The sequence below is a fragment of the Nicotiana tabacum genome, chromosome 18, assembly GCF_000715075.1.
Source record: "Nicotiana tabacum cultivar K326 chromosome 18, ASM71507v2, whole genome shotgun sequence".
NCBI lineage: Eukaryota > Viridiplantae > Streptophyta > Magnoliopsida > Solanales > Solanaceae > Nicotiana > Nicotiana tabacum.
This window is the reverse complement of record NC_134097.1, coordinates 133,577,905-133,604,459: the sequence shown is the minus strand read 5'-3', so window position 1 is coordinate 133,604,459 and position 26,555 is coordinate 133,577,905. Positions and strand designations below refer to the sequence as shown.

Genomic DNA, 26,555 nt, shown 5'->3' with positions numbered 1-26,555 from the left:
GTTGATTGATGGACACAAATTCCATTTGGTACATGTTCAATTTGGAGGCCAAGACAAAATTTTGTCTTACCAAGATCTTTCATTTCAAATTATTTCTTCAAACACTCTACAGCCTTTGGAAGCTCTTTCGAAGTGCCAATGATATTCAAGTCATCAACATACACAACTATGATGACAAATTCAGATTCAGACCTCTTAATAAAGACACAAGAGCAAATAGGGTCATTTTTGTACCCTTCATTTAAGCAAATACTCGCTAAGGTGATTGTACCACATCCTCCCTGATTGCTTCAATCCGTATAAGGGTTTCTGAAGCTTTATTGAACAAGTTTCTCTTGAACTTTTATGTGCTTCAGGAACTTTAAATCCTTTAGGGATTTTCATAAAAATTTCATTGTCTAGTGAGCCATATAAGTAGGCTGTGACAACATCCATCAACCGCATATCAAGTTTTTCATGGACTGCCAGATTTATTAGATACCTGAAGGTAATTGCATCTACCACAGGAGAATATGTCTCTATATAATCAAGGTCAGGCCTTTGCGAAAATCCTTGTGCCACAAGTCGTGCTTTATATCTTACAACTTCACCTTTCTCATTTCGTTTTCGCATAAAAACCCATTTGTAACCCACTGGCTTGATACCTTCAGGCGTTCGGACTATTGGTCCGAAAACTTCACGTTTTTCGAGTGAACCAATTCTGTTTGAATTGCGTTTTTCCATTTTGGCCAATCATTTCTCTGTCTACATTCATCGATAGATTTTGGCTCAAGATCCTCATCTTGTTGCATTATTTCAACTGCAACATTATATGCAAAATTGTTTTTAGCAACAACGTTATTTCGGTTCCACCTTTTTCCCGTAGAGACATAGCTTATTGATATCTCTTCATTTTCATCATTTCCAGGTACTAGAACCTCATGTGAGGTCTTATCAATTGCTATGTTATGATCAATTTGATCATTTGCTCCTTTTATTTTTCGGGGATTCTTATCCTTGGAACCAATTGGTCTACCACGTTTAAGGCGTGGCCTAGACTCATTTTCATCATCATACTGTCCAGTTGGGACATCAACTCGAATTGGAGCATTTACAGCTGGAATATGCGATTTAGTAACCCGTGGAAGGTTAGTAAATGCATCTGGCAATTGATTTGCAACGTTTTGCATATAAATGATCTTTTGAACTTCTTGTTCACATTGATTTGTGCGAGGATCTAAATGAGATAGAGATAATACGTTCCAATCTATATCTTTTTCTAGCTGTTTATTTTCTTCCCCTAATGTTGGAAAAACTGATTCATCAAAATGACAATCAACAAATCTGGTTGTAAATAAATCTCCTGACATAGGCTCCAACTATTTAATAATAGAAGGAGATTCATAACCAACATATACTCCCAACCTTCTTTGGGGACCCATCTTTGTGCTTTTTGGTAGAGCAATTGGAACATATACTGCACATCCAAAAATTCTTAGATGGGAAATATCTGGCTCATGACCAAAAGCCAATTGTAATGGGGAAACTTTATGATAACTGGTTGGTCTTTATGCGCACAAGTGCTGCTGCATGCAAAACAGCATGTCCCCATACTGAAAGGGGAAGTTTTGTCCTAATTAGCAATGGTCTAGCTATTAGTTGGAGACGCTTAATCAATGATTCTGCTAGACCATTTTGAGTATGAACATGAGCAACCGAATGCTCAACTTTTATTCCAGTGGCCATACAATAGTCAATAAAGGCCTGAGATGTAAATTCACCAGCATTATCAAGACGAATTGTCTTAATTGCATAATTTGGAAATTGTGCTCTTAACCTTATTATTTGGGTCAATAGTCTCGCAAATGTCGTATTACGAGTTGACAATAAGCACACATGTGACCATCTTGTAGATGCGTCTATCAAGACCATAAAATACTTGAATGGTCCACATGGAGGGTGTATAGGCCCACATATATCACCTTGTATACATTCCAGAAATACAGGAGATTCAATCCCAACTTTAGCTGATGTTGGTTTAATAACCAATTTTCCTTGAGAACAAGCAGCACATGAGAATTCCTTAAATTGAAGAATCTTCTTGTTCTTCAATGTATGCCCATTTGAATTCTCTATTATTCTGCACATCATGTTAGAACCGGGATGACCCAACCGGTCATGCCAAATGAAAAAATCATTAGAAGTAGTAAACCTTTTGTTTACTATGGCATGTGATTCAACCACACCAATGTTTGTGTGGTACAATCCAGAAGAAAATGCGGTCAATTTTTCGTGCATATATCTTTTGTCCGCTTTTATTGTAGTAACATAAAGGTATTCAACCTTTCCTTCGTTTGATGTCTCAACATGGTAGCCATTTTGGCGAATAGCTTTGAAACTTAACAAGTTTCTTTGAGACTTACTACAATACAATGCATTATCAATAGTTAATATCGTTCCTCCGGATAATAATAAGGCCGCTCTTCCAGAGCCCTCAAGCAACTTTGTACTACCGGATATTGTATTAACATATGCCTTTTTCATAACCAAATAAGAAAAAAAAACTTTTCTCTTAATATTGTGTGAGTTGTAGCACTATCCAAAAGACATAAATCTTCATTACTCATCTTGGATCCAATTGAAGACTGAGGAATTTTAATTTCTTCATAAAAAAAATACATCATGAGAAATACGGAAACAACTAACATCACCAACGACAACATAAGACAACTTAAGTACTACTTGAAAATAAAAACAACTTCAGACGAGACAAAAACACCGAAAATAAAAATAACAACATAATTGCATTCCCTAGTAAAATGATCAAACATTAGTTTTGATCTCCAAAGAAGTCTTCAACTTCCAAATGAGTAATATCATCGAGGCCTTGAAAATCATCATCATTCAAAGCAAGATTTGCCTCGGCATTGTCATCATTTTTGTTTGAAGGCCCTGCCTCAAAATCATTTTTAAAGGTCAAATGTGACTCCACTGGAGCATTAACAGAAGATGCTCCAACATTATTTGCCTTTCTTTCAAAGGAGTTTTGATAAAGTTTGACAAAATGCTCAGGTGCACGACATTCAATTTTCCAATGACCTTTCATGCCACAGCGGTGGCAGTTACCGCTTTTGCCTCGTGAAGGATTGTTTTGAGAACTCATATTATTTTCTCGTTTGCCATGACCACCACGATGACGACTATTATATCGTCTCTTACCATTGCCATGCCCATGTACATTCATATGGCCATGATTATTATTATGTCTTTTTCCAGACTTATCACGTCTAGTTGTCATATTCGCTTCAGGAAGCGGAGCTGACCTTGTGGGACGGGCTTCGTGATTTTTCAGCAAAAGGGTATTATGTTGCTCAGCCACCAGAAGGCATGAGATCAATTCAGAATACTTTTTAAAACCTCTTTCACGGTATTGCTGCTGTAATACCATATTTGAGGCATGCAAAGTCGTAAGAGTCTTTTAAGTAAATCCTCATCATTCATAACTTCCCCACATAATTTCAATTGGTAAGTTATTCGAAATACAACAGAGTTATACTCACTTACGGTCTTAAAATGCAACTGTAAGTGTATCCACTTATATCGAGCCCTTGGCAATACCGTAACCTTAAGGTGATCATACCTTTCCTTCAGGCCAGTCCATAATTCAAGTGGATCTTTCACTATTAAATATTCAACCTTCAAACCTTCATCCAAATGATGACGAAGGAAAATCATGGCCTTCGCTTTGTCCTGGCTTGATGCCTCATTACCATGAGTAATGGTATTACCAAGACCTTTAGCAGCTAAGTGAATCTCAGCATCGAGAACCCATGATAGATAGTTCTTTCCAGAAATATCAAGTGCCACAAACTCAAGCTTTGACAAGTTCGACATAGTGAAGACTATCAAAGAAGATAAATAATTAGAAATTATTAGGATAATAGCGTAAAAAAACGATTACACTAAACTCTTCTGATTCTGTATGATATTTAGGTGAAAAATACCAATCCAAAAATGAATGATAATGGTATATTCGTCTATACGTCTATTGTTCCCAATGTACTGGATAATGAAATTTTATTAGCTCCTCTTAGCTATGAGATTATTACTAGGAATATTTACTATAACGTCATGAGATTCATGATTATTTCTGTTTTCCATTGTGTTAGAAGGATTATTTCTATTTTTCAAAAGATTTACACATTTGTTCATCGATCTTTGTCAGTACTATATTCATGAATAAAAAAATGATGTTCAAGTTTATATTATGATGAAACATCACAAGAAAAAATAAATAAATAAAGGAACCAGTATTCATTTGGCGGAATATACTCATATGTATATCTTGAGGTTAGAGACTTCGTGCTGATAACGTGTTATGAAACAAAAGCAATTTAGTAAAACATGAACAAGAAATAAAGACAATTTAGTAAAACATGAACAAGAAATAGAGATAGAGAGAAAGGAAGAGATTTTCTTCTTCAATTGTGTGTATATTTTCCTATCTATTACAAGGCCTTTATATAGGCATAAAAAGTAAAGAAAATATGTCAAGGAATATGCCATTGAACATACAAAATATGTCATTGAATATGTCATTAAGCATTTGAGATGAAAATCATGGAAGGAGAGTAGACATCCACCATAATGTGATATTTATCATAACAGTGACAAAGATTTTAGCTCACGTGAGAATTCCGTTTGTGTTTGTTAAAATTGGTTAACACTGTTTGTTTAGAAGGGAAAAGGACCAGATATACACTTCTACTTTTAAATATTGTTTACAATTAATCTCCGTTATACTTTGGGAGCAAAAATACCCATGCCGTTACAATTCTTCTCAAATATGCCCCTATCTCTAACGAAGATCCACTGTGGCAATGACTCAGTTATTAAAATTTCACGTGGACTAGCATTTAGATGAGGTAGATGCCACGTGGCTTGCCACCGCATCACACTAACCTTAATTAATTTACAACTGATATTGAGATCCATCAATTAAAGAATCAGCAAAACTAACAAAAACCAATCTAAAAACAATCCGAAAATCCCAAATATCAAGAAATTTCAAGACTGAATCATATGAGCTGATTTCATAAAAGCTAATGAAACAAATTTTAAAAACAAGAGTACCCCGAAAACAGATATATCATGCAAAAATTTGACTGTGTAAAAGAATAAAGTAAACAATGGAAGAACGATGAAATCTCCATAAGTTGGGTAGGATTCATGTTCCCAACTAAGAGAACTCCTCACTTGAAGCACACATATAATCTTAGTTTATCAAAATATTCAATCTTACAAATGTTATATGTTAGAATTTTAAGTGAAATTGTGTGTTCATATGAATTGAGAAAAGTCTGGTTCTTTAGACCCTTATCATAGTGTGAGTTAGAGCGTGAATTTTGGGAGCTCCATTTAGCTTGGAAAATTGCATCAAGTTAGGGAAGATGGGCTCATGACAAAGACGAATTTAAGCAATCACAGATTCACTACGAACCCATTTGGGTGTTCTTCAAGTTTTTCCAAATAGTCCAATGGTTATTTTAGTTTTCCTTCAACTACGTTTTCCCAAATAGCAAACGATTCTAAAAAAGAAAAAATGGGAAGAACTAGAGAAAGTATTGTCCTACTGGGGAAGGGGATAAAATAAGGTTAGGCTGGTGAGGTGGCATGTCACGTGGCGTCCAACTCATCTAAATGTCAACCCACATGGAATTTTAATCTCTATGGAAGAACTAGAGAAAGTATTGTCCTACTGGGGAAGGGGATAAAATAAGGTTAGGCTGGTGAGGTGGCATGTCACGTGGCGTCCAACTCATCTAAATGTCAACCCACATGGAATTTTAATCTCTATTCAACTACGTTTTCCCAAATAGCAAACGATTCTAAAAAAGAAAAAATGGGAAGAACTAGAGAAAGTATTGTCCTACTGGGGAAGGGGATAAAATAAGGTTAGGCTGGTGAGGTGGCATGTCACGTGGCGTCCAACTCATCTAAATGTCAACCCACATGGAATTTTAATCTCTATGTCATTGCCACAGTGGACCTCCGTTAGAGATAGGGGTATATTTTTGATAAGAATTATAACGGTAGAGATTTTTTTGCTCCTAATGTATAACGGAGGACAAATATAAATAATATTTTAAAGTAAAAGGGTATATCTAACCATTTTCCCTGTTTAGAATTTAACAGAGACTAAAAATGATAAGATTAGATAAGCTTAAAGGACCAACGAGTTAAAAGTAAATATAAAGGATCGCCTTTAAACCTACCCCCAAACATAAAGGACCATCTTTGTAAATTTGTCGTGTATTTAGAGTTCCCTTTGAGCACCAAACAGCCGTAGACCTGAGGCGCAATAGCGTGGTTAAGGGATTGATATTCTGGAGCGAACGAGAAAGAGAACTGAATAAGTAATTGGCACTTCAAAAAGGAAATAGGCAATTTTAGTTTTTAATAATCAAAGGATGATTGGCTTCTGAACATAAAAAGTACGCCTTCCAATCTTTCTTAAGAAAATACACAATTTTCTCAGGCTACACCACCAAAAACGAAAGAAAGGAACTCCAAAGAAAATTTGGGTATGGCGTCAATATCTTTGTCTGAAGACTCTTACATCATCTTCGGTTAGAGCGGGGCAGTTGCTGACACTCAATTTTGATCCTTCGTATTAAAATTAACTTCTACATGCTTCCTAGTCTGAATAATTGTAGTTTTTGTATATTATTTGGCTTAATGCAATTTATTGATAATTATTCCTATTTTCACAAGATATAGTAATTTTTATTATTTTATTGCGATTAGTTAAATACTACGAGTTTTGTGCATTTTTCTACAATTCAATATAATTATTGATAATTGTCCTATTTTTCAAAAACTAAGATTTTCTATCAATTTGCTACCCTTCAAAAATAAATAATAATTACCACAATATTATTGTAATAGTTGGCAATTTTAATAAACATTACATGTCGTATTTTTAAATTAAATAATCATCTTTTAAATCGTTGCACAGTCTATTAATTACATGAAAGTCGGTAAAATTTATTTCAAAATACAGATCAAATCCAATCAAACTCAACGTCCCGTCAATACCATGATGTGACAAGACATCTTGATGTGGCTTGCCACATGAGAAAAATAATATTACAACCATTAGAATGACTCAATAAATCTGACTGTCTAATATTAGCATAGTAAACTTGCACACCAATTAACAATGGAAAAGGGTTATATGGCCCATGTACTATTAAAAGCTAGTTATATTTATCCTCCTTTAATGTATGTGATGTTAAATATCCTCGTTGTTATCATTTTGAACGTAATTACCCCTCTCACTAACAGGCCAATGGACATACCTTCTACATTGCCACGCGGAGGCCATCTCTTCGCTTCTCGTTTACTAGTCAATCCATTTCAAAATTGGGATCTTTCTTCGCCAAAAAAGAAATAGAATTATGTGCATTTTCATCATCTCATCCCCTCCCTTCTTCCCCACCCCAACCAAAATCCCAAAATGTCATCAAGATACTCGTTGACGCTATACCAATTTCATCCAAAAATCTATAATAATTTTCATTCCAAATCCGTAGTATCTTCTTAACACAAATCTATGCCAGTTCCATTCACCATCAAGATCCAAATCCAAATAGTGAACTATAAATTAATTTTCCTTCTGAAATGCATAGTTCGAGCTCTTGTTCTTTCTCTTTTCTTTGTTTTCTACTCTTATTCGGCTTCACAATCCTTGTGATTCTCCATTTCCTTGTCACTCTCACTGGCTTTCACCGCTTTTGAAATATGTGGTTAAACTGTATAAATTTCAATAAAAAAAAACTCAGAACGGGAAAACCCAACAAAAGTTCCTAAATCGATCAAAAATGAAATTGAGCAAAACTCTTATTCTTCCATGAATCTTATTTATGCAATTGAAAGCAAAAAAGTAGATTTCTACTCCTAAGCAACTTATGTAATTGTCACTACTCAAACCCCACCATAGGAGTTATGATGACACCTAGTTTCTAAATTAGGTAAGCCGATCACTTACAACAGTTAAATCAATAAAAATATGATATAATAAAGCAGAATAGAATATGAATGCAAAAATAAAGGTAATACAAGCCCAACGATAATAATAAAAAAATATAACCAGGAAGTAAAAAGTTACGAGCTCTAACAAAATACATAAGAATATCTCAAAGTACAATTCAGTTCGGATACTAAAATGACAACATTAATGTAAAGATAGTACTCCAAGGGACTGTGGTGGTCAATGCAGCTCTACCTTGAATCCTGGCGGTCGATGAAGCTCTCACTGCCTAGATCTACTACCTCCAACATCTGAATTTATAAAAAAAAAATATGCAAAAGTATATTATAAGTACACTACAGCCGGTACTCAGTAAGTATCAAGACTATCTTCGGTGAAGTAGTGACGAGATTCAAGTCATATGATACTCACTAATTAAAATAACTTGTGCAATAAATCAAAGACTGACAACAAAAATATAACACAAAACAATAGCAGTAACCTCATCAAATTTATGTGATAACAATTCAATGCAAGTAAAGGCTCAGTTTCAACAAATAATTCATCATAATGAAACACACACAAATAGCACCCCGTGCCCATTTTTTATCATAACAATAGCCACATGTATCACTTCGTCCTAACAAAATCATAATAGCTACCCGTGTCGTTCCGCCCTGACAATATCACAATAATCACTCGTATCGCTCTGCCCTAACAATATCACAATAGCCAATTGTATCGTTCTGCCGAACATGCCACATATGCCACAAAAATCACAAAACAATAATACTCAAGGTTTCATCACGGATATGAATTTATAATTTAACAACAAGGTGCACAAGGACATGAAAATGGCAGAATACGGATGTGTATTTAACAAATAAAGTACTATCACGATTAAAACAAATGTAATGATCATGTTCACATAGCCACAAAGTGGTGGAGCATATTTCATATACAATACATCCCCAAATTAAGATATATTAATAGCCTACGTCTAATCCGGTCATAATTCACAAATAGCACCCGTGTACAAGCTCGTCATCCTCGTGTGCACGTCGCTTTTCATATAACCAAATAAGCAATTTAGGGCCAAATCCGAAGGGGTATTCCTCACACAAGGTTAGGCAAACTACTTACCCAAAACAAGACAAATCAATACCTTAGAAAGTCCTTATCTCTCGAATCGTCCTCCAAACGGGTCAAATCTAGCAATAAACAACTCAATAATATCAAACACAACTATGGAAGTCGGTTCGAATTAATAAAGCTCCGATCTCTATAAAAAATTAAAAAGTCAACCAAAGAGTCAACCCGAGTTTGCCTCCAGGAACCCGATAAAAGTCATAAATTTTGAACACCCTATGAGTCCAACCATACAAGTTTCATCCAAATCCGACTTCGAATCAGGGGTCAAATCCCCATTTTTTTTAAAAAAAAGTTCTGCAAAATCCCTAATTTCTTCATTTAGATTCATCATTCAAATGCTAAAATTCAAGTCAGAATCATGAATAATAACCAAATTCAAGTCAAAACCACTTACCCCAATCCAAATCGTGAAATTCTCTAAAAAGAATCGCCCAAATCCGAGCTCCCAATCTCAAAATATAATAACATAACTCAAACCCTTGAAATAGAGTACTTAAGTATCTGCCCAGTTATACTCTTCGCGATCGCGGGACCTACTTTGCGATCGCGAAGGCCAAGCTCTTACCAACCGCGAATACAGTGCCTTCCTTTGCTAAGCCCACGCAAACGCGGTCCCTGATATGCGAAGGGTAAAAGCCCGACGAACACATCCGGCCTTCCCTTCTACGCGAACATGACGTCCAAGACGCAAATGTGAAGGCCACTGCTCCCATGCTCTGCGAACGCGACACATCCATCGCGAACGCGAAGAGTAAATATCACCAGCTGCCAAGACACTCTCCAATTGCGATGAACACCAGAATCCTAGAAGACAGCTGATCCAAAACAAGGGGAAATGGTGTGAAACCTACCCGAAACACACTCAAGGCCCCCGGGACGCCGTCCAATCATACCAAGTAATACCAAAATATATACGGACCTACTCGAGGCCTCAAGTCACACAAAATAACATCAAAATCACGAATCACACACCAATTAAAGCTTAGTGGACTAATCCAAATTTTCGAATTACAAACTTATGCCCAACACGCCTAAACAACTCGGAATGACCTCAAATTTTATACACAAGTCATAAATCACCATATGAACCTGATCCAAGGCTTAGAATCCAAAACGAACATCGAGAACTACAAAGTCAACTATAGGTCAAATCTATGAACTTCTAAACCTTCAAACTTCCAACTTCGCCAATTAGAGCCAAATTCGAACATACGTCTAAGTCCAAAATCACCATTCGGACCCAACGGAACTACCAAAACTTCGATCTGAGGTCAAATACATAAAAGTCAAACTTGGTCAACACTTCCAACTTAAGCTTCCAAACTAAAACTAAGTGTTCTAATTCAATCCCAAACCTCCCCGAAATCAAACCAACCATCCTCGCAAGTTACATAACCATAAATAAGTACACGAAAAGCATCAAATAGGGTACGGAGATCAAATACACAAAACGATTGGCCGGGTCATTACAGTAATTGAATATCAACCAATCATTAAAGCTTGTAACTACCTGTTAATCTTTGAGTTTTGCCTGCGATCATGGAATTTTATCATCATTTTTGGGTGATGCAATATAGAGAGAATATAAACTGTAAAGTCAGATACAAAAGAGAGAAAATGTCAGAGATGGTGAACGGAAAAGTTGACCCTTTTGTAAAAATCGGAAAGGATAGGTCTAGGAAAGTGGGTATGGTTGGATAATAACCAGGTATTGAACAGATTGCCTCCACGTGGCAATGTAGAATGTGGGTCCGTTGGTCCGTTACTGAGAGGGGTAATTATATTCAAAATGGTAACGGCAAGAGTATTTAACATCTAATACGTTAATAGAGGATAAATATAATTAATTTTAATAGTACAGTAGGCAAATATCACTCTTTTCCGTTGTTAATAATTGTGCAAGTTCGCTATGCTAATATCAGACGTGGCTAGGTTTATCGATTACTTGTTTGACTAAGCTTCTCTAAGCTGAAAAGCACCTTTTTTTTTTTAAAAAAAAATGCTTTTTCTAAGGGAGAATGTCCGGATTTATCCTTTTACTGGTGTATATTGTTTATATTTGACCTCAGTTATACTTTTCATCCATTCTAGCCCCTACCGTTAACAAACTTTTCAGATTTGCCCCTAACCCTAACGACCCTCCAATGTGGCAGGCAATCCTTCGAATTTTTGTCCATGTCAGATGCCAAGACAGATAGTCCCACCAAATTAAAATACCTAAACCCATAAACTTGACCAAAAAAGTAGGTTTTTAAGGGCCACAAATACATACATTACACCCGTTCACTTATCAAGCCCAACCCATACCATAACCCATTACCCTTCATCCTTCCAACCTCCCCCTCTAATAAATATCATCAATAAAAATAGTGAACACCAAATAGAGAACCACCGATGAGTCACTAACCAACCCGAAAATATTCTCTTTTCTTATAGTTCTATCTTCCTTGTTTCTGCTATAACCAAACATCTCTCTAAAGAATCAAGAATCATCAGCGGAGATGTTTAAGAATGGTTTAATAATTGAAGAATTCCAAACGTTGTTCTAAAAATAAATATTTGTGTCAAAAATCTTGTTCTCTGCTCAAGTTTCAAGTTACCAAGACCTTTGTCTATTCAAAAATTCCAAACATTGTTCTAATTTAATTTTTGCCAAAATTCAGATTAAGAAAAAAAAAAAAACAGATTTAGTTTGGGAAACTTAAGACTTTTCTCTATTTTATGTTTGAGCTATATGACGTTAAGCTGTTTGGAGTATACAAACCTTTGAATGATGGTTCTCATAAGTCTCGCTTTCACTTGATTTTGGATTTTTTTTATGGGAGATTAGCAAAACGAAGTTATGTCTAAAATTCATGTTTCAAATGTCAATCCCTGTATTTGGCTAATACCAAAAAATACAAGATGAAACAAAGAAGAAGTAAATCATGAATTACTTAATTCTTACCCAGAAATATACCTTGGATTCACACGAACAACTTGAAAAAATAGAGTTATAAGTGAGGAAAATGTGTAACTAAAAATATATGAAACTGGACATTTTGGAGTAAAGGAACTGGAAAAATATTTAAGAGAGCAAGAAGTTTTATTATAAGGGCATCAAAGAATTTCTGACTACATATAAATTTCACAAAGAAACTGAGAAAGAGGGAAAATTTTATTTTGTGTCTCATACACCTTACACTAGTTGTATGAGGCATCTTTTTTGTCTTACAGTTTTGTGGACCCAATTTTTTGTGGACCCAGAATTGTAAGATTGTGGTCCACAAATTTATGACACAAAAAGGAGCCTCGCACAACTAACATAAGTTGTGTGAGGCACACCATAAAACTTTTCGAGAAGAGAAAGAGAAAGAGATAGGGGGAGGGTCAGCAAGAACATCTTTTGGGTCAAATTTATGGGTTTAGATATTTTAATTTGGTGGGACCATCTGACTTGGCAGCTGACATGGACAAAAATTCGAGGGTTTGCCTGCCACATTAGAGCGGCGTTAGGGTTAGGGGCAAATCTAAAAAGTTTATTAACGGTAGGGGTTGTAATGGACGAAAAGCATAATGGAGGTCAAATGTAAATAATATACAATAGTAGAGGGATAAATTCGGACCTTCTCCCTTTCTTTAAAATTGAAGTATTTGGCCAAGCTTTTAGAAGAAAAAAAGTACTCTTGTGTAGAAGCAGAAACATTTTTGGAAAAGCGGAAAAAAATAGCTTCTTCCAAGAAGCACTTTTAAGAAAAATACACTTAGAAACACTTTTTAAAAGCTTGCCCAAACACAAATTGATGCTTAGAAGCGCTTTTCAAATTAATTAGCCAAACACAAATTACTTTTCGCCAAAAGTACTTTTGAAAAAAATACTTTTTAAAAAAATATTTTTCAAAATAAGCTAATTTTTCCAACTTAATCAAATAGGTTATGAGTCATTATAATGGTTGTAATATTAATTTTCTCATGTGCAAGCTATTATGAAATTTGTCCCTATGATGTTGTTGCTATTGGAAACAAAGATTACATGTGATTATTTAACTCATTGCTTGTGCTACTGTCAGATGGATAGTCTGTTTGGCCAAGCTTCTTCAAACCTAGAAGTATTTTTTTTCCTAAAAAAGTATTTTTTCCTTCAAAGTTGAAGTGTTTGATAAGGTTTTTGGAAGAAAAAAAATATTTTTTGAGGAGAAACAAAAACAATTTTGGAGAAACAGAAAAAAATAGTTTCTTCCCAAAAGCACTTTTTTGAAAAAACACTTTTGAGAAAAATACACTTTTTACAACCTCAACCAAACACTAATTGCTGTTTGGAAGTGATTTTTAAATTAATTAGCCAAACACATTGTCTGTTTGGCCAAGCTGCAAAAATCAGCTTATTTTGATCGTACTTTTCTGCTTTTCTCAAAAGTGCTTTTTGTGAGAAATAATTTGTGTTTGGCTAATTAATTTGAAAAATAATTCTGAGCGGCAATTAGTGTTTGACCAAGCTTTTAAAAACTACTTCCAAGTATATTTTTCTCAAAAGTGCTTTAAAAAAGTAGTACTTTTAAAAAGAATCTATTTTTTTCTGTTTCTCCAAAAATACTGCTTCTGTATATCCTCAAAATCATTTTTTTCTTCCAAAAATTCGCCAAACGCTTCAACTTTTTAAAAAATAAATTAAAAAAATACTATTTAATAAAATCACTTTGAGAAAAAACACTTCAAGCTAATTTTTAAAGCTTGGCGAAGGAGGCTACACGTGCTTGAACAGGTTATCTCAAATGGCGAACGCGAGTACTGGTGATGCTACATAGGTGTACAGAAGCAGGAGGAAATACGAGTTTGTGGGAAAATTCTTCTTTTTGCCCCCCTAAACATCAGAAATAAAGTTCTGAGTTAATTAGAGTTGGGCTCCAGGAAAGGGAATGGGAATTTGGGGGATTAGTGCAAGAAGGAGTTGCATTGGTCTCTGCAACATCAGAGTGAGTGGGCAGTCATTTAGAGGAAGAGCATTTTCAGACTCCAAATCTGTTACAAGTGACGATTCTGTCTTGCCGGTGTTGATCATCGGCGCTGGTCCAGTTGGTCTTGTCCTCTCCATACTTCTTACAAAACTTGGTAATTTCTTGTTACCCTTTTCCCCTATTGCCCTATTTAGATATTTTCAAATGCCATAGGCAGAGGCGGAGCTCGGACTTAAAGTTTATGGGTTCGAGAATCTAATCTGTTTGAAATTACTGTGTTCTAAATTAATAAATTATATATATTGGATGAATTTATAAAGACAAATATGTGGTACGGACAAAAGCTACTGGGTTCGGCCGAACCCATAGGTCGTATTCTAGCTCCGCCCCTGATAGGTGCTTGGTATGGAGGATACCTTTTTTACATGTAAAATACTATTGTGGAAAATTGTTTCACTTATCTTAAATCAGTTTCTGGACATTTTCGAGTGGTTGGTTGAATATAAAATCCGGTTGTACAATTAAGATGAATTACGAAATAGTTATGATCATTCACACAATGACTGAAATAAGTGAGATGGACCAAGAGTTGAGACGCTGTGAAGGAAAATGAGTTTAGGTCATAACTGAGGGGTGAAAATTATTTTCTGGGGTTCTGTTTTGATATTTGGACTATAATTTCTGTTTTGTATTCGTTAGGTGTAAAATGTGCGATCTTAGAGAGGAGCAAGGTCTTTTCCAAACACCCTCAAGCACACTTCATCAACAACCGGTCTATGGAGGTTGGTTTTGTCATGTGGAAGCATTTTTTTTTGTTTGCCTTTTGTTGTGTTGCCTAGAGAGTAGCTGAGATTTGAGAGTATTTTGATTGAAAGACGTTTGTTTTGATGTAGCTATTGTTTCTAGATATTTCGCAAATTGGATGGTCTTGGAGACGAGATTCTAAGATCTCAACCGCCAGTAGAGTTTTGGAGAAAGTTTATATATTGTACATCACTGACAGGACCTATTTTAGGTGCTGTTGATCATATGCAGCCTCAAGGTAGGATTTGTATATGTGGTTTGTAAATTGTTATGCTTTAAGTCATTAATTTATTCATATTGTTATTGCAAAGTAAATACTCTCCCTGTCAAGTTTTATGTTAAATGGTCTAAACTAATGCAAAATTAAGAAGTGAATATGACCAAGTTTTTAAGCGATTTGTCTTAGCTCTTCTACTCCTTAAAATGGATGCTGCAATGTTGTTTTCTCTTTCTTAATATATTGGTGAATACAAAATGTTACATGAGACGTTTTGCACTTTATGACTTTCTTAATGTATTGCTGAATACAAAATGTTACATGGGACATTTTGCACTTTATGGTTTCTTAAGTCATCAAATTACATTTTGTTCACCTCAGATCCTCTCAACATATGAAATGGAATTAAATTGTGCCCGTTCACAATCAGTGAAGATATAATTGAGTCAATTGCAATTTTAGATTGAAATTCAAGTGATCTCGAATCCATGAATTATTGGCAGGTTTATAACTACTATTATTTCAATAACGTGTCAGACATTTCTACATTCCAATGGAAAATATGTTTCGTTAAATGAGCTGGGGAGAGTAGTATGGTATCCATCTTATTAGATACACCTATTGCATCACAAATTTGTTGAGTTTGCTTCGTGGAAGATATGTCTTATATGCATATTGGTGATTCTTTTGTTTTCTGCAAACATTTTCCATTTTGTTTGTCAGATTTTGATCGGATTGTGAGTCCTGTCTCTGTTGCACACTTCTCCCAGTACAAGCTCTCCAGGTTACTGCTGAAGCACCTTGAGAAACTCGATTTCTGTATGATAAACTCTGAAAAGCGTGAGCATGGCTCTATTGGCGAGAGGAAGATCTTTATGGGGCATGAGTGCATAGCAATCAATGATGCTGATCATGGAGTCAGTGTAACGGCATCTTTCCTTACTGAAGGGAAGTATATAAAGAGAGATATTCAGTGTCGTTTCCTTGTTGGTACAGATGGTGCAGGAAGTACCGTCAGAAAGTCCTTAGGAATTAACATGAGAGGTGAAAAGGACTTACAAAATCTTGTTAGTGTCCACTTCCAAAGCCAAGAGTTAGGGAAGTATCTCATCAAAGAAAGACCTGGCATGCTGTTTTTCATCTTTAATAAAGATGCTATTGGTGTTCTTGTTGCGCATGATCTCAAGCAAGGGGAATTTGTCCTGCAGGTAAACCAGTTCTTTAATTATGTGAGAATTTGGCTCAGTGCTATAGTATCCACTTGCTTGCATTTATAAATCTGAATCTGTTGTTATTGGTTAACGGCATTATTGATAGCTTTGGTCAAAATTTTGTAGGTACCATTTTATCCACCTCAACAAAAGCTTGAGGACTTTAGTTGCGAGGTGTTTTTCTACTCTTTTGTTGAATCTTTTGCTTACTCTATCAGTTCTTAAAATTTTCCATTAGTGGAAGAGAATGAATCAATGGGTTTTTGTTCCTCCGGATTTGTTTGGATCTACTACAATATGGGGGCTATGGCTGCAATGCTTGACAGTTGAACTAATATGGTTTATTTACCATGTTGTTCTTTGTACTTTACAATTGGTTGTAGATGTGTAAGAGATTGATTTTCAAATTGATCGGCCAAGAGCTTGCAGACGTCAATGTGATGGATATTAAGCCTTGGGTGATGCATGCTGAAGTAGCTGAGAAGTTTCTGTCTCGTAACAACAGGATAATCCTTGCTGGTGATGCTGCTCATCGATTTCCTCCTGCCGGTGGTTTTGGTATGCAATCTATTTGTGCATTGATTAAGTTTTTGTTTTGTAGAGCTATTATCTTGTCAAGTCTTAGATATTTTAAGGATAACTTTATTGCAATTCCTTTGCTGCTGAGAGAGTTGGGGGAGGGGAGGGGGAGAGAAAATAAATTAATGCATAGTCGTATAATGTATTATTGTCATTGAGACGAACGAGGCTGCTTCCTGAGATGCTGATGTAAAGGTAAAAATCACAAAGTTATTTCTGAGGGAGGCAGGTAAAAGATTTCAGCGTAAGCATAAAATTTCAAAGCTATAATTAGCTTAAATTAAGCCCAAGATAGCTTTAGCAGGTTGGAGGAGATCTGAACTGCAATCAGTAACCACATTTTTATGTTAGCTACTATGCATTGCACTGGTAATTTAACACAATTGATATTGTATCTGACTATAGACCTAGAACTTGATTGTTATATGGTAATTTTAAGAACAAAATCAAGTAAATAATTAAGTTTATAATAGTGTTCCCTCTCGAGCATTTAAAGCTTTTGAATGAGATGGTTCAGTATGCAATCAAAGCTGTCCTTGTCCCTATCAACAAAATATGACATGCTTGGCATGAATCCATGGTCAACTCTTAAAGAGTAGTTTTTAAAGGCATAATTAGGGCACCAAGGGTGTGACCTAGCAGTCGATGAAGTGGGTGAAAATCTTTGAGACCTAGCATCTGTCTAAGCCTGGGCGGGCAAAGTTAATCCGATACTTGTGCTGGCGAAGGTAGCAGGTATCCAGTGGAATAGTCGAGAGTGCGCGTAAGCTGGACCCCACCATTATTAAAAAAATACATTAGGTAAATAATAGTGTCATTTCCCCTTGATAACTTATTAAACGTTTAGATGAGATTGTTCGAATATGAGAAAGATATCTCAAAGAGAAGGGGAAAAATTAAAAGAACCTGTAGGAATGTTTTCTATTCCGCAGGGATAAAATAACTGCATCTTGATAACTTTTAAGTTAGGTGGTGTGAAGATCTAAGGTGTCATGCAAGATGCACCCTACTCCACTTCATGGAATATATCTGCAGCTGTTGTTGTTGTTTATTTGAGGATTTAATAGTTCAGACTGGGGGAAGGAAATATGCTCAAGATGTCTTCTTTTATTCAGGGATGAATACTGGTATTCAAGATGCTCATAATCTTGCGTGGAAATTAGCTTCTGTAATCAAGGGTATCTCACCAATATCAATTCTTACCTCGTATGAACTAGAACGTAGTCAGGTATTCATTTCCTCAATTCTTGGTTTGATAATGCATATTAATATACAATATTACCGATTTTCTGATTTTCTTCCTCTGAGCTTCACACACTCCTTAAAATGTTTCAGATAGCCCAATTTAATACAGCACTTAGCGTCCAAAACTTTAAGGCGGCAATGAGAGTTCCTGCTGCACTTGGTCTTGATCCAACAATAGCAAATGCAGGTAAAGTGCAAACTTAATCTTTATTACATCAGGGCAATGATAGTTCCTGCTGCACTTGGTCTTGATCCAACAATAGCAAATGCAGGTAAAGTGCAAACTTAGACTTAATCTGTATTACATTAATATCTGATTAAAGACATTATGTGTTTTTGCCTGCAGTACATCGAGCTCTTAATAACACGGTTGGTTCTGTTCTGCCATCTGGACTTCAAAGGACAATATTAGATGGAATATTCAGCATTGGTCGTGCACAACTCTCAGATTTTGTATTGAATGAAAATAATCCACTTGGATCTGCAAGGCTAGCAAAAGTAAGACAGATATTTGAAGGAGGACAGAGCCTTCAGCTCCAGTTCCCTGCTGAGGATCTTGGTTTCAGGTTGCGTATCTACTTTTATGTTATCTATTTAATGCAAATTGCTCAAGCTGATTTTGTCATTAAAGTTGTCTAGTTCATGGGCTCCTATAAATGCTGGATACTGACTCAACTCTGAATAGACTCAACTCTGAATAGAACTCCAAAAAAAGACATCTCAGGTGTACGCCAGATGATTGTTTATATCTTAAATAATCCTTTTGGCAATACTTGTTTGCATCAGTACTCTAATTTCAATGTGTTTACATTAGGTACCGAAAAGGAGCATTCGTGTTTGATGATTTTAGTGGGTTGAATGCGCATGAAGCACCTTCAGGACGAAGGAGGGATTATATTCCTTGCTCGGAACCTGGATCAAGGCTCCCTCATATGAATGTTAAACTGCTTTCTAACCCGTCAAGTAAGGTATGGACTCTTTCAAGCGGACATTGCCTTTGTAGGAGCTGGACCTTGTTAGATCATGGTCTTTTCATATCGTTCATCTCTTGGCACATGTTTGGAGATGTTAGTTTGATAGTTAAATAGTAGTAAATAACCCTAATCCCATATGTATTAGGAGTAAGACATGTATTATATATAAATAGGGCTCATTGTATCATTGTCATAATTAATCAATAATATTTTCTCCCGTGCATTCTCACATGGTATCAGAGCTTCAGTGAGAAAATTATCGCTGTGCATCATTCCAGCGGCCTCCGGGAAGAAAAACCTCGTTGCCGTGCAATTTTTCCGGCGACTTAAGAGGCCGTCCGTAACAAAAAGCCACTTTTCGTCAGTGTTGTGCAAAAACCAATACCACCACGAAGTAGATCGGCCTCCGGCGACCAACCCATAAAAAATTCTCCGTCAGAAGACCCCCCACGTGCCGCCACGCGCCGCCGGAAGAAATTTTCCGGCGAAGCTCCGATGCCCACGCGCCGGCGCGTGACAGTGTTTCCGGCCATTTTTTCGCGAAATTCCTTCAGGACAGCTTGCTCTCCTCACAATTCCGAGCCTACCCATCTAGTTCAAATCAAATTCCGACCACTTTGAGTTTTTTCCGGCGAGCTACAGTGATTTTTCTGGCGTGAACAGTGGTCCCCAAAAAATTTCTGCTTTTTCCGGCACGATATTATAATGGCATTCGTATCCTAAGCCTTTAACTCACAATCCGTTGGATCCAATGCATTGAATCCCATCCAGATGGTTTCTTTACTGGATTATATTGAGTTCCTTCAGTACAAAACACGTAAACAGACATCTTCAGGATTAGCCTCCGTTGTTCCAACAAATAGTAGCATGACTTGTGTCTCCCAATCTCCACCTTCTGAGTCTTGGGTCATTGATTTAGGTGCATCTGATCATATTTCTGGTAACAAATTTCTTTTCACTAGTATTTCATATTCTCAATCTCTTCCAACAGTCACAATGACCAATGAGTCTCAAGCCATGGCAACTGCAATAGGTCAAGCAAGTCCACTTCCTTCCTTACCTTTAGACTCCGTTCTTTATGTTCCTAGTAGTCCTTTTAATCTCATAGCCGTTAGTCGCTTAGCCAAATCCCTTAAATCTCCTGTTTTATTTCTTGATGACCTTGTTTTTATACAGGAACGCAGTACAGGGCGGATCATTGGTACCGGACGTGAATCAGATGGACTTTATTACCTTATCCTTGCAAAATCACATGGACTCGTATCTTGTCTTCCTCCAATAACTTGTCCCGTTACTGATTCACCAGATTTGTTACATAAACGGTTAGGACATCACAGTTTGTCAAAACTTCGGAAAATGGTACCTGGCTTATCTCACTTGTCCACTCTAGAGTGTGAGTCATGTCAGCTCGGTAAGTATACCCGCTCCCATTTCCCGCGGCGTCTTGATAATCGAGCAGAGTCACCTTTTACTTTAGTCCATTCAGATGTTTGGGGTCCTAGTCGGGTCAGTTCTACCTTGGGATTCCGCTACTTTGTCAGTTTCATTGATGATTATTCCAGGTGCACTTGGATATTTTTGATGAAAAATCGATCCGAGTTGTTTTCCATTTTTCAGACCTTCAACGCTGAAATTCAAAATCAATTTGGGGTTTCTATTCGCACATTTCGTAGTGATAATGCCCTAGAGTATTTGTCTTTCCCATTTCAGCAGTTTGTGAACTCTCATGGGATTATTCATCAAACATCTTGTCCGTACACATCCCAACAAAATGGGGTAGCTGAAAGAAAGAATAGACATCTTATTGAAACTGCTCGTACTTTACTCATACAATCTCATGTTCCGCTGCATTTTTGGGGAGATGCAGTTCTTACATCTTGTTATCTTATTAATCGTCTGCCATGTTCAGCTATCCAAAATCAAGTTCCATTCCCTTTCCTGTTTCCCCACTTACCTTTGTTCTCTTCCACCCTGTGTCTTTGGGAGTACGTGCTTTGTTCACGACCTTACTCCAAGAAAAGATAAGTTAGCCCCTCGTGCTCTTAAATGCATATTTCTGGGTTACTCGAGAACGCAAAAGGGATATCGATGTTATTCTCCTGACCTTCAACGATTTCTTATGTCTGCTGATGTTACCTTCTTTGAAACCCAATCATATTTCACAGGTCCAGTTAATCACTTAGATATTTCTGAGGTGCTACCGGTTCATTCTTTTGGAGATTCAGTCCCTATCTCCCATTCATCTTCCTCCATAGCTCCACTGCCTACAGTTCCAGTTGCAGCTCCACCACCTATAGCTCCAGTGCCACCACCGAGTCCAGTGCTACCACCTAGTCCAGTTCCACCAACTATAGCTCTAGTGCCACCACCTAGTCCAATTCAACCTTATACAGCTCCACCACTCCTGACTTATCATCGTCGTCCGCACCCAGCATCAGGCCCAGCTGATTCACGTCCTGCACCTGACCCTGCTAATACTGCGGACTTGTCTCCTCTTAATCAACCGATTGCACTACGAAAAGGTATATGGTTTACACTTAATCCTAATCCTCATTATGTCGGTTTAAGTTACCATCGTCTCTCACCATCCCATTGTGCATTTGTGTCATCTTTGTCCTCTGTTTCCATCCCTAAGTCTACAGGTGAAGCACTGTCTCATCCCGGATGGCGACATGCTATGATTGTCGAGATGTCTACTTTACATACGAGTGGTACTTGGGAGCTTGTTCCTCTTCCATCGGGTAAATCGACTGTTGGTTGTCGTTGGGTGTATGCAGTCAAAGTTGGTCCAGATGGCCAGGTTGATCGACTTAAGACTCGTCTTGTTGCCAAAGGATATACTCAGATATTTGGACTCGATTACAGTGATACTTTCTCTCCCGTGGCTACAATTGCATCAGTCCGCCTTTTTCTATCCATGGCTGCTGTTCGCCATTGGCCTCTCTATCAGTTGGACATTAAGAATGCTTTTCTTCACGGTGACCTTGAGGATGAGGTTTATATGGAGCAACCACCTGGTTTTGTTGCTCAGGAGGAGTCTAGTGGCCTTGTATGTTGGTTGCACCGGTCCCTCTATGGTCTAAAGCAGTCTCCTCGAGCCTGGTTTGGTAAGTTCAGCACAGTTATTCAGGAGTTTGGCATGACTCGTAGTGAAACTGATCACTCTGTATTTTATCGACATTCTGGTTCAAATCTCTGTATTTATCTGGTCGTTTATGTTGACGATATTGTTATTGCTGGCAATGATCAGGATGGTATTAGTAAGTTGAAGCAACATCTTTTTCAGCACTTTCAGACTAAGGATCTGGGCAGATTAAAGTATTTTCTGGGTATTGAGGTCGCTCAGGTATTGTGATCTCACAACGGAAGTATGCCTTAGATATTCTTGAGGAGACAAGAATGACAGGTTGTAGACCTGTTGATACTCCGATGGATCCGAATTCTAAACTTCTGCCAGGATAGGGGGAGCCTCTTAGCGATCCCGCAAGATATAGGCGGTTGGTTGGTAAATTAAATTACCTCACATTGACTAGATTTGACATTTCCTTTCCTGTGAGTGTTGTGAGTCAGTTTATGGATTCTCCCTGTGATAGTCATTGGGATGCAGTTGTTCGCATTCTTCGGTATATAAAATCAGCTCCAGGCAAAGGCTTATTATTTGAGGATCGAGGTCATGAGCAGATCGTTGGATACTCTGATGCTGATTGGGCAGGATCACCTTCTGATAGACGTTCTACGTCTGGATATTGTGTCTTAGTAGGAGGAAATTTGGTGTCTTGGAAGAGCAAGAAACAGAATGTGGTTGCTCGGTCTAGTGCAGAAGCAGAATATCGAGCAATGGCTATGGCGACATGTGAGCTAATTTGGATCAAACAATTGCTCAAGGAGTTGAAATTTGGTGAGATTAGTCAGATGAGACTTGTGTGTGATAATCAAGCTGCTCTTCATATTGCGTCAAATCCAGTGTTCAACGAGAGAACTAAACACATCGAGATTGACTGTCACTTTGTTAGAGAAAAGATACTCTCAGAAGATATTGCTACAAAGTTTGTGAAGTCGAATGATCAGCTTGCTGATAATTTCACCAAGTCCCTCACTGGTCCTCGTATTAGTTATATATGTAACAAGCTCGGTACATATGATTTATATGCACCAACTTGAGAGGGAGTGTTAGTTTGATAGTTAAATAGTAGTAAATAACCCTAATCCTATATGTATTAGGAGTAGGACATGTATTATATATAAATAAGGCTCATTGTATCATTGTCATAATTAATCAATAATATTTTCTCCCGTACATTCTCACAGGAGAAGCCAAATAATTGAATCAAATGGGGATTTTTAATTTATCTCGATCTTTGCAATAGATTACAATATTCAACCTGCAGTCATCCTGTTTCAGGTTTCATTATTTTTTTCTAACAGTAGATCTTATTCAGGAAATATTCTCTACTCTAGACCTTGTATCTGGAGATAAGGTTGAGTTTGTCCTTATAATAGCACCACTGGAGGAGTCCTACTATCTAGCTCGAGCTGCTATAGAGGTGGCGAACAATTTTAAAGTGCCTTTAAAGGTTTGTGTAATATGGCCAAACGGAAGTATTAATGAAACCGGAAGAAGTGAGGCTGCATCGACTCCCTGGAAATTTTTTGAAGTCGTGGAAGTGAAGAGCTCATCAGATTTTCCATCCTGGTGGGAAATGTGTCAGATGACAGACAGAGGAGCCATTTTAGTGAGACCTGATGAGCATATTGCTTGGCGTACAAAATCCAGAATTGCAGATCCCATCGCGGAGATGAAAAAAGTTTTCCACATTGTTACAGGAGTTGATTGCATCTGATTGCACCTTTCGTGAAATTTTTACCCCGTAAATCATGGTAGGCCTGGCGTTAGTACTTTGCTTTTTGGATAAACAGTTACCTCGTACCTATGCTGGTGAGAGGCATTAAATACGGAAATGGTTTTCGGAGTTTAGTTGTAGGAGGCGTGTAGTGGAAATGACACCAGCTAGCCACTTTTAAGCATGTTGTTTAAAATATATTCACAGTTTACAATGTGTTTAAGATTAGCTAATTTCACTCAAACTTCAAGACACAACGTCCTAGATTTAAACCTCAAAATTCAAACTTCAGGACATCATGTCCTAAAGTTCGAAGATTGTATCCTGAAGTTCGAATTTTATGTCTTGAATTTTAAATTAGTAGTATTTGAAACTAGCAGCTCAAAAAGTATCCTGAATTTTCAAATTCAGGATATTAGTCCTGAAGTTTAGGTGAATTGGTTAATCTTTAAATACATTGTAAATTATGGATATATTTTAAATATCGGATTTAAAAGTGGTTATTGCTACCCTTCGCTCGGGCCTGTACAACTCAAAATTGTATTGTTATTTATTAAACTTGCTTTCTATTTCTTTTTTCTCTTTTGTATGTTTCTACACAAAAAATTAATGTTAAACTTTGATGAATTTTCCTTACTTTTCTCCTAAGACGGAACGCAAAAGAACAAACATAGGTAACAACAATCTTTTTTTGCAGTTTTGTCAATTCAGCATTGCTATTAAAGGTAGATTAAAGATCCCAATCCCAAATTGATGATAAAATGAACTACTCAACATACACACATTTATTTGGTCGAGCATTTCTTGTGCTTCAGTTATCTTAATCTTTTGTTGATGTTAATGTCCTTTTTTCAAATGCTTTTTAATGCCTTCCTTAAGAATTTTAAGGCTTCTTCACCACCGGTTTTTAAAAGCTATTTTGGAATACTTTCATCAAGCTGAGGGTCTATCGGAAACATCCTGTCATGAGCCAAAATTTCTGTTTGTTCCGGTTCCGGATATGAGAATAAGAAGAACGAAAGTACAAGAGGACAAGAAGGAGAAGAGGCCGGGTAGTTGTTCTAGTTCTGGACATGAAAGTAAAGTGTGGGTTTAAGGCTTTTGAATTTAAAATGGACTTGCAATCGGGGGAGAACAGAACTCTGGGTCCCGAATTCCCTCGCCGACTGAGAGATTCGATTTCCAAATCCAAGCTGTCTCCAAGTCGTGACAGCACCTAACCCTACCCGCTAGGCAAGCCAAATAACAAATGACATAACTCGAACGAAGATCATCAATAATCAACACATAAACTGGCTGGACTCCATACAATATCACAAGGACTGGTTGTTGACGATCAATTCTGGCCCTCCCCTTTTTAATTAATTTGCGACGCTTCTCGATTAATAATAACTGAATAAAATATATTTATAAATTATCTTTAGAAGAATTATTTAAATTACTAGCTTTTTACACATTTTGCCAAAATATATATAATAATAATAATTATAGTTTTTAACATTAATTAGAAGTCTATAATAGGCAACTAATCTTAAATATTATGATTATATCACATTTAGTTTCAAATAAATTAATCAATCGGCAATTTGCGTAAGTTATATATATATTTGCGCGCCGCGCGCAATTATATACCAATACACCATCCAAATCATCTCTACAGGCCCAATAAATGGCCCAATACACCTTTGACCCATCCAGACTCAAAACTAAACCAACACCCCTGCCTATAATCATATCTTCTTTTAATGGAAAATATGATTATAGTATTTAATGCTGTTTGGATTTGTTAAAATTGGTTAACACTCTTTGTTTAGAATTTAGTGGAGACTAAAAGTGATAAGCTTACGTAAACTTAAAGGACCAAACATGTTAAATGCAAATATAAAGAATCGCCTTTAAACCTACTCCCAAACATAAAGGATCATTTTGTCATTTTCTCTGTGTGTTTGGAGATGCTTGGATAATGGTCAACGACCCCTCTTGAGCAGTGCTAAGTATACCAACAGCCAGAGACCTGAGGCGCAAGAGCATCATTTGCCAATAAAATTTTGTTAATGGATTGCAATTTTTGGGAAATGAACGAGAAAGAGAATTGAATAAGTAATTGATACTCCCTCCATTGACTTTTACTTGTAAAGTATTCTAAAAATATATATTCACTTTTACTTGTCACTTTTAACATATCAAGAGAAAATAATTTTTTTTCCTGTTTTACCCTTAATTCATTTATCAAGACTTCTTGAAAAACTAATGGTCAATTTTGGCTAACCAATACTTAATATTGGGATTGACATAAACCTCTTCGTTAACCCTCTTTATCCTTTTAAAAGTCATGGTATCAGTAATGCAACTTTTATTTTTTATCTTTTTATTGGTTCTCTTCAAGTTTATATGAGATTTTGTTATATTTTAAGTAGGTAAAAGGTCAAAAATACCCTTCTACTATGCGAAAAGGATAATTTATATACTCCGTTATACTTTTGGTCTACCCCTACCCTGACGTCACAAAAGTAGTGCAAAAATACCCCTCCTCCGTTAGGGCCTTCCACCATGGCCACTAGTGTCCAACATGGACTCGCATTTAGTT

At 36.7% G+C, this 26,555-nt stretch overlaps 3 protein-coding genes across 4 annotated transcripts; 1 reads left to right on the top strand and 2 right to left on the bottom strand.

Moving 5' to 3' along the window:
- Positions 1-89: 89 nt before the first annotated feature.
- On the bottom strand, positions 90-2,130 carry LOC142172710 (uncharacterized). Its single transcript, XM_075236383.1, has 5 exons — positions 1,984-2,130; positions 1,558-1,743; positions 853-1,358; positions 482-700; positions 90-288 (listed from the first exon to the last, which is right to left on the bottom strand). The coding sequence occupies exons 1-5, from the start codon at positions 2,128-2,130 to the stop codon at positions 90-92; spliced, it is 1,257 nt and encodes a 418-aa protein (XP_075092484.1).
- Positions 2,131-2,809: 679 nt separating this feature from the next.
- On the bottom strand, positions 2,810-3,873 carry LOC142172709 (uncharacterized). The gene is made up of 3 exons (XM_075236382.1): positions 3,750-3,873; positions 3,544-3,659; positions 2,810-3,415 (listed from the first exon to the last, which is right to left on the bottom strand). The coding sequence occupies exons 1-3, from the start codon at positions 3,871-3,873 to the stop codon at positions 2,810-2,812; spliced, it is 846 nt and encodes a 281-aa protein (XP_075092483.1).
- Positions 3,874-13,856: 9,983 nt separating this feature from the next.
- On the top strand, positions 13,857-24,600 carry LOC107784752 (uncharacterized). 2 transcript variants are annotated; one of them, XM_016605928.2, is made up of 11 exons: positions 13,857-14,251; positions 14,797-14,879; positions 15,004-15,139; positions 15,842-16,326; positions 16,456-16,503; positions 16,713-16,887; positions 18,024-18,136; positions 18,244-18,340; positions 18,500-18,719; positions 18,968-19,121; positions 23,567-24,600. In XM_016605928.2, the coding sequence occupies exons 1-11, from the start codon at positions 14,059-14,061 to the stop codon at positions 23,966-23,968; spliced, it is 2,106 nt and encodes a 701-aa protein (XP_016461414.1). In that variant the 5' UTR covers positions 13,857-14,058; the 3' UTR covers positions 23,969-24,600. The 2 variants fall into 2 exon arrangements, with proteins under 2 accessions (XP_016461414.1, XP_016461415.1); XM_016605929.2 differs by having other exon boundaries at positions 14,991-15,139.
- Positions 24,601-26,555: the final 1,955 nt, after the last annotated feature.

Excerpts from the sequence above, each read along its gene's own strand:
- LOC142172710 (XM_075236383.1), bottom strand. The coding sequence starts at position 2,130 with ATGATGTGCAGAATAATAGAGAATTCAAATGGGCATACATTGAAGAAC. Across the intron at positions 1,359-1,557 it reads TTTTGCATGCAGCAGCACTT|TTGGAGCCTATGTCAGGAGA; the intron begins GTGCGCATAAAG and ends ATTATTAAATAG. Across the intron at positions 701-852 it reads TATGTCTCTACGGGAAAAAG|AATTGGTTCACTCGAAAAAC; the intron begins GTGGAACCGAAA and ends CAATTCAAACAG.
- LOC107784752 (XM_016605928.2), top strand. The coding sequence starts at position 14,059 with ATGGGAATTTGGGGGATTAGTGCAAGAAGGAGTTGCATTGGTCTCTGC. Across the intron at positions 16,888-18,023 it reads TCCTCCTGCCGGTGGTTTTG|GGATGAATACTGGTATTCAA; the intron begins GTATGCAATCTA and ends TCTTTTATTCAG. Across the intron at positions 18,137-18,243 it reads ATGAACTAGAACGTAGTCAG|ATAGCCCAATTTAATACAGC; the intron begins GTATTCATTTCC and ends AAAATGTTTCAG.
- LOC142172709 (XM_075236382.1), bottom strand. The coding sequence starts at position 3,873 with ATGTCGAACTTGTCAAAGCTTGAGTTTGTGGCACTTGATATTTCTGGA. Across the intron at positions 3,660-3,749 it reads TGGTAATACCATTACTCATG|TGAAAGATCCACTTGAATTA; the intron begins GTAATGAGGCAT and ends AATATTTAATAG. Across the intron at positions 3,416-3,543 it reads TACAGTTGCATTTTAAGACC|CAGCAATACCGTGAAAGAGG; the intron begins GTAAGTGAGTAT and ends ATGGTATTACAG.